The sequence below is a fragment of the Narcine bancroftii genome, chromosome 4 (genome assembly GCF_036971445.1).
Source record: "Narcine bancroftii isolate sNarBan1 chromosome 4, sNarBan1.hap1, whole genome shotgun sequence".
In the NCBI taxonomy this organism is placed as follows: Eukaryota; Metazoa; Chordata; class Chondrichthyes; order Torpediniformes; family Narcinidae; genus Narcine; species Narcine bancroftii.
The window spans coordinates 257,587,697-257,603,922 of record NC_091472.1 but is presented as its reverse complement, the minus strand read 5'-3'; the positions used below and the strand labels follow the sequence as shown (position 1 = coordinate 257,603,922).

The 16,226-nt window shown below is 41.8% G+C and overlaps 1 protein-coding gene across 11 annotated transcripts in view; it reads right to left on the bottom strand.

Annotated features, from left to right (window-relative positions):
- The window catches only part of LOC138761898 (contactin-associated protein-like 5), a 1,131,905-nt gene that overhangs the window by 874,513 nt on the left and 241,166 nt on the right, over nucleotides 1-16,226 (bottom strand). For all 11 annotated transcript variants that reach the window (XM_069934835.1, XM_069934832.1, XM_069934834.1 and 8 more), the window contains one exon: nucleotides 7,624-7,734. In XM_069934835.1, the coding sequence (XP_069790936.1) occupies nucleotides 7,624-7,734 (111 nt within the window). The remainder of the gene's footprint in view (nucleotides 1-7,623; nucleotides 7,735-16,226) is intronic.

Here is a 16,226-nt window from a genome sequence, read left to right as displayed (position 1 = left end):
TGACATCACAAAACATTGAGAGTGAGGACACAGAATATCTATAATGTCAGGTTTCTTTGACGCTGATGGAGATGCAACCATCTGAGCAGTGGTGGGAAATGTGCCACAGTCTAAGTGTGTAGGAGTGACACCATTGCAACTGGCCACTTGGCCCTACTTTGGCAATCTAGCATTCACTTTTCACCACAGCCAACTGTATAATTAACCATCCTCTCCAGGATATTGTGATCCTGCTTCATAGTCAAGTCAAGTCGAACTCCCCCAGGAATGTTCAAGGAAGGAACAAAACTGAACTAGTCCAAATCCTGGGGTTTGCTTTGATTGATCCACCCCACTGTTCACAATCACGTTAAACACATTAGGCTGGACTTGTGGTCACCGTTATCCTGCTGGGTTGCATTCCAACTTTACTGACTAGAAACCAACCAAACGTTGCAGCAGGGACAATACAAAGTATCTCCTGTGCTGTAATATAATCAAAAGAGGTAAACAAATTCCCCATTACTAATCCTTTCACTCATCACTTCTCAGCTTTTTTTCTCTTCTACTCTCCCACCTACAGTATATGCATCAATGACTTCTTACCTGCATTCCTTTACTCCTGCCCCTGCCATGTCCTTCCATCTCTCCACCCTCCACCTTTTCATTCAGGTGCCTGTTTTTCTACTCATACCTTGACCTTGGTAAGGCATTTGACAAGGTCCTCTATGGGAGACTCATTCAGAAATTCTTGAGCTATGAGATCCATGAAACCTTGACTATGTGGATTCAAAATGAGCTTGCCAGTAGAAGGCAGAGAGTAGCAGTGGATGGAAAGTATTCTGCAATGGATGCCATTATCTAGTTGAGTTCTGCAGGGATCTATTCTGGAACCCCTGCTCTTTATGTTTTTTTTATTATATAAATGACCTGGATGAAGGTGGGTCAGTAAAGTTTGTGGATGATACGAAGGTTGGAGGAATTGTAGATAGTACTGAGGGTTGTCACAGGCTACAAAAGGATAGAGACAGTATGCAGAGTTGGGCAGAAAAGTGGCAGATGGAGTTCACTACAGATAAGTGTGAGATTATGTATTTTTGAAGGTCAAAATTGAAGAGTGATTACAGGGTTAATGATCAGATACTTAAGATTGTGAAAGAACAGAGGGACCTTGTGATCCAAATTCATATATCTCTCAAGGCTGCCTCACAGGTTGATAGGATAGCTAAGAATGCCTAAGCCATGCTGGCTTTATTAGTAGGGGGATTGAGTTCAAAGGTTGAGAGGTCAAACTGCAGCTTTATAAATGTCTGGTGAGACCACCCATAGAATATTGTGTTTAGTTCTGTTCACCTCATTATAGGAAGGGTGTGGAGCTATTAAGAAGGTGCAGAGGAGATTTACCAGATGTTGCCTGGATTTAAAAATTTCTTGAGGCAAGGAGGCTTTTCTCTTTGGAGTGTAGAAGGATGAGAAAAGACTTAATAGAGGTCTACAAGATTATGAGGGCAATAGATATGGTAGACATCCAGCACTTTATTTTTCTAGGGCAGGAGTAGCAAACACCAGAGGACATTTATGCAAAGTGAAGGGAGGAAAATTTTAGGGAGACATCAAGTTTAAGTTTTTTTTTTACATAGAGAGTTGTGGGTGTCTGGAATGACTTGTCAGGGATGGTGGTGAGTTTGAAATATTAGAGGTTTTTAAGAGATTCCCAGGCAAGCACATGGATGAAAGAAAAATGGAGGGGGATTATGAGTAGGGAGGGTTTAGATTTTTTTGGTAGGTTAGCACAATATCGAGGGCTGCATGACCTGTATTATTCTGCAGTGTTCTATGTTCTATGAAGGTGGTTACCCTTTATTCCTATAGATGCTGAGTGACCTGCAGACTTTCTTCAGCATTTTGTGAATTATGCTACAATCACAGTGACTGCAAATTTCCTGTTTAACTGCAGACAAATCAAAGAAACTCACAGAAAGTAATCTGAATGATCAATGACTTCCTGGTTATGCCAGAACAGTCAAAGCAGCAACAGGTTTTGAATGCTACTTCATGTTTCAGACATTTAAAATATGTTTAGAATTCATTAAAATTATTTTTTAAATTCTGAAAATAAAACCTCTCTCAGAACACTGATTAACATAGCAAATTGAAATCTACAGCACAGTTCAGGCCCTTCTGAGCACAGTGTAATACCAACCTAATAACCAAATCGAATAACTGTCCTTGAATTTCCTTACTGCATTACCCTCCATTTTTCTTAATTCACATGCCTATCTTGAAAAATCCTATTGTTCCTTCCTCCACCACCATTGCCCATAGTGCATTCCATACACCTACTGCTGTCTGTGTGAAAAACTTACCTCTTACATCCCCCCTGTATTTTCTCCTAATCACCTTAAAGTTATGCCCCTCTTGTTCATAATTCCCTGTGGGGAACAAAACTATGGCCATCCACACAATCAATGCCTCTCATCATCTTGTACACCTCCATCAGTTCACCCCTCATCATCTTTTGCTCTAAGCAAAAAATACCAAGTTCACCCAACCTATCCTCACAAGGCATGCTTTCCAATCCAACCAGCATTCTTGTAAATCTCTACTGCATCCTCTCAATGCCACCTCATCCTTCCTGTAGTGAGATGACAAGAACTGAAAACAATATTCCAAGAGGGGTATCCAGCTGGAGCGTTACCTCAGAGCTCTTGAACCCGATCCTATGGTTAATGAAGGCCAACACAACATATACCTTCTTACAACACTATCAACCTGTGTAGCAGATTTGAGTGTCCTATGGACATGGACCAGAAGATCTTTCCATTTGTCCACACTGCTCAAAGTCCTCCCATTAGCATTGTATTCTCCCTTTTTGAATGACCTATGAAATTAGCCACCACATTTTTCTGGGTTAAACTCCATCTGTCACTTCTCAGCTCAGCTCTGCATCCTATCAATATCCCTTTGTAAACTCTGGAAGCCCTCCAAACTATCAACAAAACCACCCACTGCCACCTGCAGACTTACTAACCCACCTTTCGACTTATATATCCAGGCTAATAAAACAAAAATCACAAAGAGGAGGGGGTCCAAGAAAATACCCCTGCAGAACACCACTACTGGTTACCGTACCGACCCCCATGCAGAAAACCAACCATCTATAGCCACCCTCTGCCTTTTCGGGGCAAGTCGATTATATATCCACCAACCAAGGCCTTCTTGGTTCCATATGCCCTTACTTTTTCCATGAGTCTTGCAGTGCTATTATAGTGCCAGCAACCCGGTTTGAATCTGGCACTGTCTGTAAGGAGTTTGTATGTTCTGTCTGTTTGGGTTTTACACAGGGGCTTCAGTTTTCCTTCACCCTCCATCCTCCAAAAATGTATTGGGTTGTAGGTTAATTTGGATGCAATTGGGTGGCACAGGATTAAATAGCTGGAATCAGTTCCTATCATGCAGCAAATTATTTTCTTTACAAAATTATGGGGAACCTTATCAATGCCTTATGGAAATCCACTTCTACTACATCCACCACTCTACCTTCAACAATGTTCTTTGTTACATCCTCAAACAATTCAATCAAGCTTGTAAGACATGACCTCCTTGTGCCATGGCCATGCTGACTATCCCTGCTTTTAAATCTTGTCTGTAAGAATCTTCTCCAACAGCTTGGACACCACTGAAGTAACTCACTGGTCTATAACTTCCTGGGTTATCTCTACTTCTTTCTTGAATGACATTTGTAATCCAAGAATCACCCAATTCTTCTCCTTTCCCCAGTGACAACACAAAGATTATCGTCAGTGGCTCTTTAAAACTTTAGTCTATCAGTCCCTCTGCTTCCCGAATGATCCGGAGTTCATCCAGTTCCATCTCCAATTCCCTAACTCGGCCTGCGTAGAGCTGCAGCTGGATGTACTTCTTGCAGGATTCCTCATCACTGACACTTGTAGTGTCCCAGATTTCCCTCATCCTTCAAGAGGAGCATCCTACTGCCCTGGCTGATATTCCCACTGCTCAGATGATAGAATAAGCAAAGAACTCATCTGAACTCATTTGTTCTTACCTTTGCCTTTTGCCAAAACTGTATGATTTAACATAAAAACGATGCTTAGTGTTCAAAATAGTGCAAGATGTTTAAACAGATCCCCCACTCTTAGCAGCAGGAAACTCCTGATGCTAATAAGCAATGAATTAACAGTGATAATAAACACTGATCAATGACAGTTTTGGGTTAATAACGGTAATTCTAATCAGCTGTGAATAATCATAACCTCCAGCTTCCTTCCCTGTGCAATCAGCAGTTTGTAACTCCTACAATTGACCTTTCTCTACTAACCGATAACTTGGCCAGAAACTGTGCAGATGAACTATCATCTAAATCAGGGGTCCCCAAACCTTTTGGACTATCAACCCTTTCATGGAATCCTTGACACCTCATCAACCCCCAGGCATGGAGTCCTTGGGGTGCTGGTGGCACTGAATGCAGGAGGGTCAGGGTGTGGGTTTTGGCAGTGGCGTCGGACGGGTGAGAGGGGTGGCAACATTGGACACATACCTCCTTCTTCTCTGCTGCATCAGTCCTTCGCTCTCCACTTATTAAGAGCCCAAAGTCAAATACAACATGGCAGCCAGCAAGGCCAGCTCTCGCGAGTGCTTGGCGCCCCTGCCATAGGCGCTATTTTCAGAAGTTCAATCGATCACCACCACCCCCCCCCCACTGTTTATTGACCCCCTTTTACCCCCTGGCATTTATCAACCCCTTGGATTGTCCCATCAACCCCCAAGAGTCAATATCAACCACTTTGGAGACCCCTAATCCAAAAGAACGGTGCCAACACTCAAGGATCAAAATAGCCTACTCCTGTTCCTCTGTTCAGTTCTCTAACCATATTGCTTTCCCAATTCTTTCACAGTCTGTTTTCCAAGGGACAAAAGAAGCCGCACAGCTTCTCAAGTAGAAATACACCCTCACTTGATATACACATCATACCTGATGTGCATTATACTCCAGATTTTGATATTAAATTAATGAAGTTGGATAGACAGCATGGTAACAGGCCCTTTCATCCCATGAGCCCACACTGCCCAATTACACCCAAAAAACCTGCAACATCCAGTACATTTTATGAAGGAAACTCGAGCACCCAGAGGAAACCCATGCAAATACAGGGACAATGTACAAACTCCCTACAGACAGCGTCTGATTCGAACCCTGGTCACTGGCACTGCAACCACATTGCGTTAATTGCCATGCTAACTGTGACACCCACTGTAACGAGTTTGTACGATCTCCCCCTTGTCTGCGTGGGTTTTCTCCAGATGCTCCAGTTTCCTCCCATCCTTCAAAACATATGGATTGTAAGTTAATAGTGTGTACTTGGGTGGCACATGTTTGTGTTACTGTGATGTCTGAGTAAATCAACTCGATTTAAATACATACAGCAAAATTTGTGTGAAACATATACTTGCAACTACATCTCACATTTAGCACAAATCATTATCAAATTCCTTCACCTATATCCGAATCAGCTCATATTCCCACTCCTGAGGCCACATTGCAGTGTAGTTTGAAATTGAGGAGCAGTGAGTTATAAAGGAGGACAGATCTGGTCATCATGCTACAGGAAGTTGTGATGGTTGTTAAAGGGTGCAGAGGAAATTAAGACACAAAGCTGATGGAGAAACTCAGCAGATTGCGCAGCATTCTTTATGATAAAGAGACAGAACCAACATGTCCAGCCTGAGTCCTTCATCAAGTCGGATGGCATCAAAATGGACTTCTCCAGTTTCTGTTTGGTCTTTCCCAGGTCTCTCTCTTTTTCACGATCTCTCTGTCTCATTCAGCTCCATAGCCCTTTCCATCTCCATTTAGAGAGCTACCCCTCTCCCTATGAGTTTTTCTAGCTTTTATCTCTTCTGCCCTCCCACCCATACCCTCTTGCTTATGACCCTATGTTCCACTCCACCACCATTTTGCTCATACCTTGAAGAAAGGCTTAGGCCTGAACTGTTGGTTGTATATCTTTACCTCCTATGTTCTCTAAGTGACCCGCTGAATTCGTCTCCAGCATTTGTGTTTTTACTACAATCACCTCATCTGTAGACTTTTGTGTTTCACTCCCTCAAATCTGTCCCCTTCTTAAGTAGAAGATGCCTGAGGGTAACTCAACTGTATGTATGGACCATCGACCCATTCATATGCTTCCCCAACTAAATATAATCAGTCTTAGTTCTGCAAACATTAAGAAAGATTTTGTTTTCCAAAAACACTGGCAACAAATAGCATATAACAATAAAACACCAATAATTCCAGTACAACCTCAATCATAGAACCATGGAACATTACAGTGCAGTAAACAGGTCCTTTGGCTTTTCTAGTCAATGCCAAACTCTTATTCTGTTTAGTCGCATTAACCTGTACCCAGTCCATAGCCCTCCATACCCTCCAAATCCATGTCCTCTGGTTGTAATCTCGCCTTTTGATGAGGTTTGGACCTGGAGCTCGGGTTGCCAATGGATCGAACAGGGGTTTGTGTGGCTGCAGAGGCTGTAGGAGCACTGGAGCCAAATTCATGGTCATTCAGTGACTCTGTAGAGAATCTCTTTTGCTTCTCTTTCTCGCTTAATGTAAGGGGCACTGGGCAACCCTAATGGCGACTCTTTGTCATATGATAAAGAACATTACCATTTTGTGTAATATTCCATGTTCTGTATTATTACATGACAATAAAGGAATCTTGATTCTTGAATCTTTTGACATACTCCCAATTAACTTCAGCATCAGATAGATGATCTATAGCAGTTTTGTTTTACCTTGCAAAGCAAATCAGACAGAAATACTTGAAAAGGTCATTATGACAATTCCCAGGAGCTACCAATTTAAAAAAGGACTCCATTCCTAAAAGAGCTTCATTTTGTAAATCAGCTAACCTTAAAAGTCATACTGCACCCAATTTTCTAAACACTTTACATTACCACTAACAAATGGAAACATACAAGAGAAGAGTTCAAAATGGAGTCGAAGCAAAACCACGGTTTTCAGGGACAAGAGATTGTTTTGCAATTTTGCTAAGTGGATCTAAAATCCCTTCAGCATATATGTCGGGGAGGCATAATTATATCTATCAAAGTTTTGTAGAATTGGCCATTCTTCTCATAAGTCAAAGTTTGGTGGGAATTTTAATTTTTTGTTTGCAAGACAATAACACAACACTTCAACAATCATGCTTGAAGTCATATTCAGCTTTGAAAATATGAGACGTTGAAGATTATACATAACAAACTAAAATGGGTGAAATGGCTAACACGAGGGGGCATAGTTTTTAGGTGCTTAGAAATAAGTACAGGGGAGATATAAGGGGTCAGTATTTCACACAGAGGGTGGTGGGTCCACGGAATGCTCTGCTGGCAATGGTGATGGAGGCAGATACAATAGAATCTTTTAAAAAACTATTAGATAGGTGCACATAACAGAGAAAAATGGAGGGTTATGTAATTGGGAAATTCCAGGCAGTCATTAGGTTACTAAATTGGTACAACACTGTGGGCTAAAGAGTCTGTACTGCACTGTAGATTTCTATGTTCTACAGTATATAACAAAATGTCTGAACATCACTGATGCAGAAAGTTTTCGTTTCTTACCATCCCTTCTGTTTAGCTTTGCGTAGCCAGGGCTGTGGCTGCTCGAGAATTCCGAGGAGGAGTTAAAGGCCCACCAAAGCAAATCCGACACCAGGTGACTGTCACAATTATCTGTCAGATTGAGAACATGAGAAAACATCAGATTCATTCTTTATTGACAGACAGATTAAGAGGCTTAACAAGATTAGAAATCACAAAGAACATCATTATTGCCATGAACTCACACAAGGTACACAAAAATATCCATCTCTCTCCAAATGAAATATTTTACCATAATTTGAGTATCTGACCACATATTCACTACATATCTGTATTAGTTCTGGTTAAAACCATCAACATGCCAATGTTGACCGTTCCATTAACATCTCCAAGTGAGTTGCCCTTGTCCACCCAGGTCTATGCAATGTCCATTAAAGCATACCAGCGCCTCTACTTCCTCAGAAACCTGAGGAAATTTGACATGTTGCCCGCATCTCTCAACAACTTATACAGATGTACCATTGAATGTACAGGTACACAATCCTTTATCCGGAAAGCTCCAAAATCCGGCAAGTGGGGAGAGAGATGGCAGCGCGAGTTGGGCAGGTGGGGGTGGGGGAGACTGGCTGTGTGAGTCGGGCGGGTGAGCGGGGAGAGCAGCAGTGCGAGTCGGGCAGGCGAGGGGGGGAGACCAGCAGCGTGAGTCAGGAGGGCAAAGGGGGAAGACCAGCAGTGCGAGTCGGGCGGGCAAGGGGGGAGACCGGCAGCACGAGTGAGGGGGGGAGAGACCGGCAGCGCGAGTGAGGGGGGAGAGACCGGCAGCGCTAGTCTGGAGGGCAGGGGGTTGAGACCAGCAGCGCGAGATGGGGGGAAGACTGGCAGCGTAAGTCGGACATGCAAGAGACCAGAAGCATAAGTCGGGTGAGCGAGAGACAGGCAGGATGACTGGAAGGGGGGTGGGGTGGATATGGCAGCACAATTTGGGTGGGCTTAAATCTGGCTTTCCGATATCCTGAAAAATGTGAAATTCGGAATACACTGTCCCCCAGAATTCCAGATAAAGGATTGTGTACCTGTATCATGAAAAGTTGGTGATGCTGCCAAAGCTGCTGTAGTGAGTGAGGGAATGGAGATGCAGCACACCTATGGGTTTCAGCCACCCAGTTGACTGCCGCCAGCTCCGTACGGTCTAGAATGACCTGTTGAGGGTGCTGACAGTAGTTTTATTTGAAATCCTGCAACTGCGGGCCTACACCTAAGATGGTGGCACTTATTCGTCGACAGCAGCCACAAGGGGCTGCAGACTCTGGTGTAGCAGATGACTGGAGCAGGGCACCAGAGAATAGAAAGATCACTTCCGTCTGAGGAGAAGCAGAGTAGATGACCTGCAGGAACTGTGACCACGGCGGCGAACCAGTGAGGGGGCTCTGGCACATGTGGCGGGCTGCTGGTGACTCGACGTGAGGAATCCGTGGAAGCTGTGGGCTGCTGGACACTTCTGACAGGAGACTTGAACCGGGCTGTGGACTACTGGAGACCAGCTCAAACTGGGATGCGAGGAGATGCCGAGGGTGCTGAAGGTTTCCTGACCATGTCGGAGGTTCAGACCTGGAGCTTGGGGTGCCAGTGGTTTGGATTGGACTCTCTGTGGCTATGCGGGCTGTGGAAGTGCTGGAGGTGAATCTACGGACACTCGGTGACTCTGGGGGTTCTCTCTTTTGCTTCTCTCTCTCTGACTGTAAGTTTAACTGAAAGTCTGACTGTAAGAGGAGCTTAAGCAATTCCTGCCAGTGGCAAATCTGTCTTCCTTGCAGCAGGTCAAAAGAAATTTCATGTAATATGACACTGTTTTATCACTATGATAATAAATTGAATCTTGAATTTCTGGATACATCACAACAGGAACTGCTCTACCCGAGAAGCTGCAGAGGGTTATGAACGTGGATCAGACCATCACACAAACTCACACCCCTGCTCTCCATAGACCCCACCTATCACTCCCACTGCCATGGAAAAGCAGCTCACATATTAAAAGACTCATTCCACCTCAGTCACACTCTCTTCTTCCCCATCCCGTGAGGAAGAAGATTGACAAGTATGCGATTAAGCACTAGATTCAAGAACAGTTTATTTCCCGTTATTTTAATCCAATTCACCATATCCCCTTAAATCACAGAAGTGTTCACTTTTATTTTTGAACATCATTTCACACTGTTTTCTCAATCACATTGCTAAAACCTTGCTATCACATTTTCTGCTTTCATTGACATCCCTTTTTAACTCTTGAAAAAATTCAAGCAAATTCATAAGTTATCTCCCTTGATCCTTTAAGTTGTGAACAAAGCAGCAAGAGTGATCAAGACATTAAATTGGTCAAGATTGCCGGGATAGCAATGACCGATACAATGAGATGTTCAAGATAAATTTGAATGAAGTTGCTTCTTAGAATTGGGGAAGGTGCATGATAAACACTTACAAACAAAGAGGAAATATTCAAATTGAAAAATATCAGGACTGTGGCTGACACAGGAAGTCAAAACCAATGTGATAGTAAAGAGAGGGCATACAATGAAGCAAGCAGTAGTGGCAAGATGGAGGTTGGGGAAGTTTTTAAAAACTTACCAAAGGTTATTAAATAATTCATGAGGAGAGAAAATATGAAGTATGAATGTAAGCTAGCAAATAATATCAAAGAGGGCACAAAAAGCTTCTTCAAGTAAATAAAGAATAAAGCAGAGGTGAGAGTAGTTATAGGACCACTAGAAAATGATGCCGGCAAATAATAATGAGAGACAAGGTGATGGCATAGGAACGAAATTAGTATTTTGCATCAGTCTTTACTGTGCCAGATGTCGAACGGTAACAGGGAAGTGAGTGCAGTTATTATTTCAAGGGAGAAGCTGCTCAGAAAGCTGAATGGACTAAGGATGGATAAGTCTCCCTGACCAGATGGAATGTACACATGGGTCTTGAAAGAGGTAGCAGTAGAGATTGTGGAAGCATTGATAATGATTTTTTCAGGAATCAGTAGATCCTAGCATGATCCCAGAAAACTGGAAAATCGGAAACGTCACCCCACTATTCAAGATGGGAGGGAGGCAGCAGAAAGAAAATGATCTTGACATCACTTAATTGGTAGATGTTGGAGTTGATTGGTAAGAATGAGATTATGGTGTACTTGAAGGCACGTGACAGGATAGGCAATGCCAACAAGGTTTCATTAAGGGGTAACCTGGCTTGAAAAAGCCATTGGAATTCTTTGAGAAAGTGACAATCAGGCTGGATAAGAGATATGTCATCGATATTGTGTATTTGAGTTTTCAAAAGGCATTTGAACAGGTTCCGCACATGAGGCTATTTAACAAGAGAAGAGACATGGTATAACAGGAAACATATTTGCATGGGTAGAACAGTGGCTACTTGGCAGTAAGCAGAGAATAGGACTACAAGAATCATATTCTAATTGGCTGTCAGTTGCTAGTAGTGTTCCACAGGGGTCAGTTTTGGGGCCACTTTTATGTTGTGCATTAATGATTTGGATTATGGAATGAATGGTTTTGTGGCTAAGTTTGCAGTTGATATGAAGGTAGTTAGAGGAGCAGAAGGAGTTGAAGAAACATGAAGTCTGCAGAATCATAGAGCCATAGAAAAGTACAGCACAGAAAACAGGCCTTTTGGCCCTTCTTGTCTGTGCCGAAACATCATTCTGGTACTCCTACTGACCTACACACATTCGAAACCCATGCAGGCCTCTCCAATCCATCTATCTATCCAATTTATTCTTAAAACTTAAGAGTGACCCCACATTTAGCACGTCAGATGGCAGCTCATCCCAAACTCCCACCACTCTTTGAGAGAAGAAGTTTGTCCTAATATTCCCCCAAAACCTTTCACCCTATTGTATTTATCTCCACTAATCTAAATGGAAAGAGCCTACTTGCATTTACCCTGTCTATTCCCTTCATAATTTGATAACCCTCTATCAAATCTCCCCTCCTTCTTCTACACTCCAAGGAATAAAGTCCTAACCTGTTTAATTTTTCCCTGTAACTCAACTCCTGAAGACCTAGCAACATCCTTCTCTAAACTTTTTCAATCTTACTGATATCCTTCCTGTAGTTTGGCAACCAAAACTGCACACAATACTCCAAATTTGACCTCATCAATGTCTTATACAACTTCAACATAACATCCTAACTCCTATACTCAATAATTTGATATATAAATGGCAAGATGTGAAAAGGTTTCTTTACAACCCTGTGACACAACTTTCAGGGAATTATGCATCTGTATTCCCAGATCCTTTTGTTCCTCCACACTCCTCAGTGCCGTACCAATGTCCTTCTATAGTGCAACACCTCACACTTGTTTGCACTAAATTCCATCTGTCATTTTCTGGCCCATTTTTTCAGTTGGTCCAGATCCCTCAGCAAGCCTTTGAAAGACTTCTTCACTGTCCTCAATGCCTCCAATCTTAGTGTCATTAACAAACTTGCTGCTCCAACTTACCACGTTATCATACAGATCATTGATATAGCCAACAAACAATTGGCTAGCACCTATCCCTGAGGTACACCACTATTCAAAGGCCTCTGGTCTGAGAAGCAATCATCCACTACCACTCACTGTCTTCTACCATTCAGCTAATTTTGAATCCTGTTTACAACCTCTCCATGGATACTTAGAGTCTGAACCTTCCTTTCCCATGTGGGACCTTGTCAAAGGCCTTATTAAAGTCCATGTAGACAACATCCACAGCCTTTCTTTCTTCTTCCTTCTTAGTAACTGTAGTGATGGAGAGCTATGACCAGAAGGAGTCAAAGATGGAGTGTGTAGCATTTGGTGAATGTTGTTATAGCAAACTGGATACACAGAAGATTGCACTGGTACTTACCACAGCAGGACCTCAAGCACTAGAAGTTTTCAACATATTTATTTTTGCTGAGGCAGAAGACCAGAAGACATTTCAAATATTTCTGCTAGGGCCCCTGCAATTTCTATACTGGTCTCCCTCAAGGTCTGAGGGAATATCATGTCCGTCCTGGGAGATTTATCTACCTTTATTCACTGTAAGGCAGCAAGCACCTCCTCCTCTTTAATATCTATATGTTTCATGCCACTACTGCTTGCTTCCCTTCATTCCTTATACACTATGCCAGTTTCTTGAGAAAATAGTGAGACAAAAAAACTGTTCAAGATCTCCCCCATCTCATGAGCTCCACACATAGATGACCACTCTGATCTTATAGGGGACAAATTTGGCCCTTACTATCCTTTTACTCAACATACTTGTAGAAACCCTTTTGGTTTACCTTTACATAATCAGCCAAAGCAACCTCACATCTTCTCTTTGCCTTCCTGATATCCCTCTTAAGTATTTTCTTACATTTACTATACTCTTCTAGTACCTTGTTTTCTCCTTGTTGCCTACACCTGCTTTTCATCTCTCTTTTCTTCTTAGCCAGATTCTCAATATCCCTTGAAAACAAATGTTCCCTGTCTGTTAACTTTACCTTTTAATCCTGAAAGGAACATGCAAACTCTCAAAATTTCACCTTTGAAGACTTCCACTAACTGAAACATATCCTTTCCGGAAAACAAGTTATCCCAATCCACTCTTCCCAGATCCTTTCTCATTTCCACAAAATTGGTTTTTCTCCAATTTAGTATCTGAACTTGATGACCAGATCTATTTTTGTCTATAATTAAATTGAAACCAATGACATTATGGTCACTGAACCTGAAAAGCTCACCTACGCATAATTCTGTACAGGACTTAGTCAAATTCAGAGAATGAGAAGAGAAGTGTCAAATGAAATGTAATGTTGAAAATGTATGGTCATGCAATTTGGTAGAAAAAAATGGGTAAACTATATTTTTAAATGGGGAGAAGGCTGGGCAGTGGAAAAGTCAAAATCAGCTCATGATTAAATGGCAGAGGAGATTAGATGGGCTGAATAGTCTATTTTGGCTCGTATGCCTTATGGTCTATACCAAATGACATCTGCTGAAGGTGAGAGAATGGAAGTTTATGGGAGACATGAGAGGGTGTTTTCTCATAAAGAGTGTAAGGTGCCTGGAATGCATTGCCAGGAGTTGATACATTAGTGAAATGAGGATGATTGAGGACAGTGAGAGTTTTTGATTAGTGGTTTTTAGGCCTTTGATTAGTGGTTTTTGATAGGTTCATTGATGTAGGAAAAATGGTGGGGGGGGGGGGTTCATAGCCTATAATGGAGAGGCGGGAAGTATAAGATTGATCATGAAGTAAGTTTGCATAGATCAGCATATTATTGTGGGCCAAGGGGCCTGTACTGTTCTACCTACAAGATTTGGTTGGACTTTCATTGTGCTCCATAACAGAAAGTGAGCTGTCCCCTCTTGACATCAAGTATCCTGAAATAACAGCACCATGATCAGCAGATTCTCACACACTGCTCAAACAATTTGCTTGCTGGATTTTATGCTCACAGATGAGTTAAGCAGTTTAAATAAAGAAACAGCTGTGTTATCTGCATTTGATGCTTTAAAGAAATAATGTCTCTAGTCACAAATAGTGCATTGTCAACAAAGTTATATGAGGTATCATGGGGGATGAATACAAGCTAAAACCATGATTTTAGCGAAAAGTGTAGTTCAACCTTCGAGAGACATGCTGCACAGACACAGGCCCTTCAGCCCACCATGACCATGCTGGCTAACATGTATCCATCCAGTTTTGATGAAAGAGTTCAACACAAAAAAGTCAATCATTCTTTTTCTCCCTCTAATGCTGCTCAAACCACTGAGTTGCTCCAGCTGATTGTTCATTGCTTCAGATTCCAGGATCTGCAGTCTCTCATCACCAACCATATTATTCTCATTTACTAACACTTAGCCTTGTAAGCCTTGTTGATTCAAGAGCTTGTCAAGAAATTTCTTAAGTGTTGAGTGGATCAGCCTCCACCACCTCCTAGGCAATGTATCCTAGATTCCAAACACCTCTGGGAGAACAAAAATCTTACTCCTTCCCCTAAACCTATTACTGTAAAACCTCTGGTGTCCAGCACCTATGGGGATTAGTAGATGGTGGATAAGTGAATTTTCTGATTGATTGAGACATGATTGGTGAACTCACAGTGAGAACGCCGGTTTTAAACTTTAGTATTTTTTACCTGCCTTATTCTCTGTGAGATTTTTTGCCGGTTACTTGAATTCCAGATAACAGGGATTTTACTGTGCATTTTGTTTTTGACACTTATTATGGGGAAAAAAGTTTCCTGCTACCTTCGCTGTGTGTGCATCTCATAATTTTGCATATAAATTGAAATGAGTTAATTTGATCACCAAGGCAATATAAGCCTATGAGTAAAAACATAGAAGTGCTGGAAGAACTCACCAGGTCTCGCAGCAAGTTCCTCCCAGCACTTCTGAGTTTTTAATACAATCACAGCATCTGCAGACCTTTGTGATTCGCTTCCTAAAAGACTTTGAACCAAGAGTTGGCAAATGGGCCCACACTCCCGATGCAATTATTCAGCTTACTCGTGTTAGTTTCCCCCCCATCCTTCCTTCCTGCACCTGTGTGCCTTTGGAGATCCAATGGGATTTTTCCCATGGGAACCACATTGCTCCAAATCTCAGAATGTTGCCAGTTAAAAGATTGTCAATGCTTCAAGTTCATCCTGGAATTGAAGATGGATCTCCCAGAAATTCCAAGGAGCAAATTTTTGAAGGAAAAATCCTTGAGGACAGAAGCATTAAAAAGGCAATTTATGGATCAATTATTTTCACTTTATTGCAAATTCTTATTCTCTGGTTTAAAGTAAGTGCAAGTATTGGGAAGAAAGCTGTTTGGTTGACAGTCAGAGCATCGCACCATTGAATGCCCTGGAACATTTTACATTTTATTTAATCAGCTATCAAACCATCTACTTTTCCTTTGAGAGGATAGAGATGTCAAGCAATCATTGTCTGCTGTATTGCAGGATTAATGAAGGGGAGGTGAGAATTCATGTCAATAAAACCTCCAAATATTTCCATTGAAATGACAAGATTTCTGCAAGCCATCTGCATTGGATTCCACTGAATCCACTTAAAAAAAAACTTTCCAAAGTTGACATTACAGCCAATAAACCTTTAAAATATAGATTAAAAAATAAACAAAAGAATAACTTGAATTTTATCTTTGTATTAGACCTTCTCATATCACATGAATAAATTACTCAATTAATTCTCACATTCTCAAATATGTTGTTTAATGACACTGATTAAAAAGGTTTCAGACTGATTTGTGACTCCTCTCACTCTTCAATCACTGGAAAGGAATAAAGTATGTTTCAAATCCATGGTATTAGATAAAATATTACTGCTAATTTGAACAAGCAGAAATCAATTTGAAATGGTCTATGAAATTCCAATTGTGCATTCGGTCAGCTCCTCTATTTTCTCAGGAAGTTTGTGGAGGTTTGGTAGGACATTGAAAATCTTGGCAAACCAGGTATGTAGTGGGAAGTGTGCTGACCAGCTGCATCATGGCCTGGTATGGGGAGGGGAGGGGGCGCACCAATACCTCTGAGTGGACATAGCTCAGTACATTACAGGCAAAACTCTCCCATCATCGAGAAGTTCTACATGGAACAGTG